This window comes from Montipora capricornis, chromosome 14 (genome assembly GCF_036669925.1).
Source record: "Montipora capricornis isolate CH-2021 chromosome 14, ASM3666992v2, whole genome shotgun sequence".
Lineage (NCBI taxonomy): Eukaryota > Metazoa > Cnidaria > Anthozoa > Scleractinia > Acroporidae > Montipora > Montipora capricornis.
This window is the reverse complement of record NC_090896.1, coordinates 19,817,992-19,822,991: the sequence shown is the minus strand read 5'-3', so window position 1 is coordinate 19,822,991 and position 5,000 is coordinate 19,817,992. Positions and strand designations below refer to the sequence as shown.

General features: G+C 46.8%; 1 protein-coding gene across 1 annotated transcript in view; it reads right to left on the bottom strand.

The window, feature by feature from the left end:
* The window catches only part of LOC138031633 (uncharacterized), a 6,057-nt gene extending 1,308 nt beyond the window's left edge, over positions 1 to 4,749 (bottom strand). The window contains exon 1 of the mRNA XM_068879290.1: positions 1 to 4,749. This exon is cut by the window's left edge and continues 1,308 nt beyond it. Coding sequence (XP_068735391.1) covers positions 1 to 4,749 — 4,749 coding nt within the window.
* Between the last annotated feature and the right edge of the window lie 251 nt (positions 4,750 to 5,000).

Sequence of the window (5,000 nt, the reverse complement as noted above, 5' to 3'; positions counted from 1 at the left end):
CTCTTCGAGCCGTGACAACTCTTCTTGGAAACTTTGTCGTTGGACGAATTTGAGAATTTCCTTTTCAGCTCTGTCGATCTCGTCTACACTAAAAGGGTCGTACGTCCTGTCTTCAGGGGAGTCTTGTACTAGTGCCAGTCCTTCTCTACGTCTTTTGGATGACTGCTTCAGCTTCTCCCGATAGCGCAAAACCCAAGCAACGAATTTCTTAAGACGATACCATGATGAAAAGTACTCAAGGAGTTGGTTGACACAATTAGTACCAGCGTCGGTAAGAGAGAAAAAGGCTTGACTCTCCCTCTTGATTTCAGGGTCGTTGTCCTGCATTTGGGCGGTGGGCTGAACGGGCCATCTTGATTCTGGCTTCCACAGAAAATCTGGACCATTTATCCAACGGTTCTTGGAGATGAAGGAATCCACCGTAAGACCTCTCGAAGCGTCGTCTGCAGGATTCCCTTCTGAATTCACATACCTCCACTGAGACGGCGAAGATGCATCATGTATGATGGCTATCCTATTAGCAACAAAAGTGTGAAACCTCTTGTCGTTATTTTGTATGTAGCTGATTACACAAGTACTGTCTGTCCAAAATACAGATTCATCTACGGGGAGATCGATTTCTTTTCGAAGTATCTTGTCCAGCCTTGATGCCACGACGGCTGCCGACAACTCTAACCTTGGTATTGTCACGGTCTTAAGGGGTGCAGTCCTTGCCTTTCCCATCATGAACGAACAGTGTATCGCGTCTTTATCATTCAGAAATCTGAGGTAGGAGACCGCACCATAACCTTGTTGAGAAGCGTCTGAGAAATGATGTAGTTGCACAGAAACAACTTTACCAAAGCCCGGTGGCTTCAAACAGCGATCAACTGAGAGCTGTTCAAGCTTTGGAAGATCTTCCAACCAACTTAGCAAACGATTCCTTTCGTCATCAGGAATAGGGTCATCCCATTCCAATCTTCTACGGCACAAATCTTGTAGAATAACTTTGGCTGAGAGGACAACTGGGGCTACGAAACCGAGGGGATCGTACAACGAAGAAACAACTGAAAGTAATCCTCTTCTCATGAGGGGTTTGCTTCTAACTTCAATCTTGAAACAGAACTTGTCACGTTCCACATCCCAACGTACCCCAAGAGCACGCTCGACGGGTAGCTGACCATCGTGGAGATCCTTGAATGTACCCGCTCTTTCAGACACAGGAAGGGATTCAATGACCCTGCGAGAGTTTGAAACCCATTTGGTTAAATTGAAACCTCCCTTTCCTAGAAGCCTTCTAAGTTCATCGGTCAGACGAATAGCTTCTTCTTCTCCTTGCACAGACTTTAAGCAGTCGTCAACGTAAAAGTTTCTTTTGACCGTCTTGATTGCCTCGGAGTCAAATTGCGGCAAGTTGTCGTCTGCTGCTTTCCTTAGAGCAAAGTTCGCACAGCTTGGAGAAGACACTGCACCGAATAAGTGAACTCTCATCTGGTACTCTTTAGGTTGACTTTCAAGGTCGTTCCCAGGCCACCACAGGAAGCGTAGGACATCCGAATCGCTGGGTGGAACACGAACTTGGTAGTACATGCACTCTACGTCGGCCATGACAGCGATCCGTTCCTGTCGGAACCGAGTAAGAACGCCAATGAGGGAGTTGGTCATGTCCGGGCCCGGTAGCAGTACGTCGTTGAGAGAAACGCCCCTGTATTTCGCTGCACAGTCAAACACAACATGGACTTTCTCAGGTTCCTTCGGATGGAACACTGGATGATGTGGTAAAAACCAAGTAGCCTTTTCCGATTTAATACTCTGATGATCTGGAACCTGTCTGGCGTAGTCTTTGTCTAAAAGGTTGTCGATGAAGGAGGAGTACTTCTGGAAGAGATCTGGGTCCTTGACAAACCTTCTTCTTAACAGCTTCAGTCGATGTTTCGCTAGAACTCTGTTGTTTGGCAGACAGGATGGCGAATATCTCCATGGTAAGGCTATCTCATAGTGGCCTTCTTTGTGAACGGCGGAAGATTCCATGATCTCCAATGCTCTTTTGTCGTCAAGAGACATCTCCTTCGTATTGTCAAGCAACGAATCGTGAAATTCCATATTACAAAATCTCTGGAACATTTGATCGAGTTCGGCGTCTCTTCTAATGAAATTGGTAGTACGAGCACCGTTCCCGTTTCTGCCTAACGGGCCATTAATGGCCCAGCCTAGCAAAGTTCTTGTTGCATATGGACCTCCATCCTGACTTTCCTTAACTTCTTTTGGTTCCAGAGCTTTAGGTACATCGTGGCCTATTAGTAAACCAACACGGGGGTCTATCTCTGCAATACGTATTCCTTTTAGATGGGACCACCTGTCAACATCTTCTTGACGAGGTACACTCTCTGATGAAATCGGCAGTACGGGAGCAGAAAACACCAGTGGTAGTTCTATAAAATTATTTTCATCTAAATCGAAGACTTCTAACTGGACCAAAGAACTCGCTTTCGTGCTATTTTCTCTTTCCATCGTGGTTAGCGATAATGTGGTGTCGATACCTCTGACTCCAAGGTCCTTCAATAGCTGATCACTGCAGAAGGTCGTATTCGAACCACCGTCTAGGAAGGCGTACGTAAGCAAAAGGGTGTTACTCCCTTTGGCTCTCACTTTAACTGGTACCACAGGTAATCCGGTTACTGATGTTCCGGCCCCAGTAACGGTACGATGTGGTTTGCCAACACTTACATAGGCGCTCTGAGCTCCTGTCTCTGGCTGGGTTGCGTCATAAAACCGCGCCGAAGGTGGGTGTAGGAATGTTGAATGCTTTTCGTGACACCCGTCCACCTTGCAAAAGCTCGTCTTTGGGCAAGCAGCGACGTAATGACCGGGAACAAGACAATTATAGCAAAGTTCTTTCTCTCGTACAAATTCGTATCTTTCGCTGACGCCTCTTCTTCTGAAATCATTGCATTGAGATAGCCAATGAGGAGATTTGCATAACGGGCAGCATAGACTGTTACGATTGAATCTTGGCACCGGAATCTCCTCAGAGACACCTTCACCAGTGTGATCAGGGTTGTGGGCGTCGGCTGCGAACGAAGAGACCCTTCTGCTTGTCGATGTTCTCTTGTCAAGACCGCCTTTGCCTTTCGGTTCGCTAGATATGTCTCCAAAAATGGGATGCGTTAATATACGGGCTTTCTCCTCTACGAAACTCGCGACGTCACTGATGGTTACTTCTCTCTCCTGCCTCTCTGTAATGGTGTCCGCTACATCACGCCACTTTTGGCGCAGGTTGAAAGGAAGCCTGGACACTACTTTCTTTAAGCTGTCGGGGTTCTCAATTTTACTGAGATAGCCAATGTCAGTTAAAGTGTTCTTGCAACTGGTTAAAAGGACAGTAAACGACTGTAGAGCGGCTCCATCTTCAGACTCGATAGCAGGCCCATTGGTGACTCGTTCAACACATGCCGAGGCGATCCTGTATGGCTGTCCATAACGCTTAGTAAGGAGTTTCCGAGCCTCACGATAGCCTTTCTCGGAATCCATTGCGAGACAACTTCGCATTAGTTCCTGTACGTCGCCTGTTGTGTATTGCACGAGGTAGTACAATCTGGCACTATAGCTTGTGGTTTTAGCTTCTATCATGTTCTCGAATGCTCTAATAAAATTGCAGTACTCAATAGGATCCCCAGTAAAAGTTGGCACTTCAGGCTGAGGCAAGGTCAGGGCCAAAGTATGTAACTGTTGTTGCTTTAGCAGCTGTTGCACTTGGTGGTTCTGCTGTTGTTGTATATGCATTATATTACGATTTTGTTCCTGCTGCTGCCACTGCAAGTCCATAAACTGTCGGAATCCTTCCTCGCTAGAAATCGAATTTCGAGAATCCATCTCTCTGTGCCGGTGTCTCCCAGCACCCAGATCAGAAATTGGAAGCTGTTCAGTTCGAGCAAAGAGTCGCTGGGTGTCGCTGGGCATTACTTTAGACGCTTCAGGCTCGCAGAAGTCCGTTTTGACCACAGGTGGAACAATACTCCAGACACCCTTAATCTTGCCAGCTGCCGTGAACCGTGCCTCGGCTTCTGCTAGGACACATTCTTCCGCTTTAAGTTTGGCAATCTCGGTCTCGAGAGCTAGCTGTTGTTTCCTTTGTTGCAAGCGGAGTTCTTCCTGTTGCAAAGCTTGTTGTTCTCGCAGCATTGAGGCTTCGGCTGCCAAGGATGCTCTTTTCGCCGCAGCCGCTACTCTAGCACCAGACACTGAACTACTTCTTGAGGATCGCGAGCAGGCATTAGATCTGGTCTTAGACTTTGAGGCAGTTCGAGAGCCAACATTGCTATTGCTAACAGAGTCCTCGGGTTGAAGGTTCGGTTCACTGTTTGCTCCTGGCGGTTGTTTAAAGCCAACTTGAATCCAGTCGTCGATTATTCTTCTAGTGTCATTAGCAAGGAGCAGGGTAGCGTCGTAATATTCTTTTGAATCATCGATCTCGGTTCGGTCCTCGAGCTGACCATGGTAAGCTTGGTGCGCCGTATTAAAGTTTTTTATCGCTTCATCCAACTCGGCATGCTTCAGCTCTAGGTCTTTCACGTCGCCAAAGTCCGACATAATTTCCCTTGCTTCATTTTGCCTTCTGGTCACTACTCCTTTAGCGGCGCCTCTAGAGGCCTTTAGTCGAAGGTTTCTTTCGTGCCTAACCTGAGACTGGTCGATCGTAACATTAGGGTGTCTTATCCTGACTTCGCTTGTTGCCTCAGCCGTCGAAATAGCTCCAGGATCCACGGACATATTCGAATTTCTTCAAACGATGTTATCGCTGTTTCGCCGTAACATTGATCGAGTCGAAATCAGACTGGCTCTGTACTTCAAACATCGTAGACTTTATTTGTTTTCACGAAGACGAGTTTGACTAGGAGAAATGACAAGCAAATAGAAAATAAATACAACAGTGATAAGTGAAGGAAACTCGGCAAAATCCAGAAAAACCATAGCATTCGCGACTTACAGAAATTCCACCAGAATGAACAGCTAGGAAACGA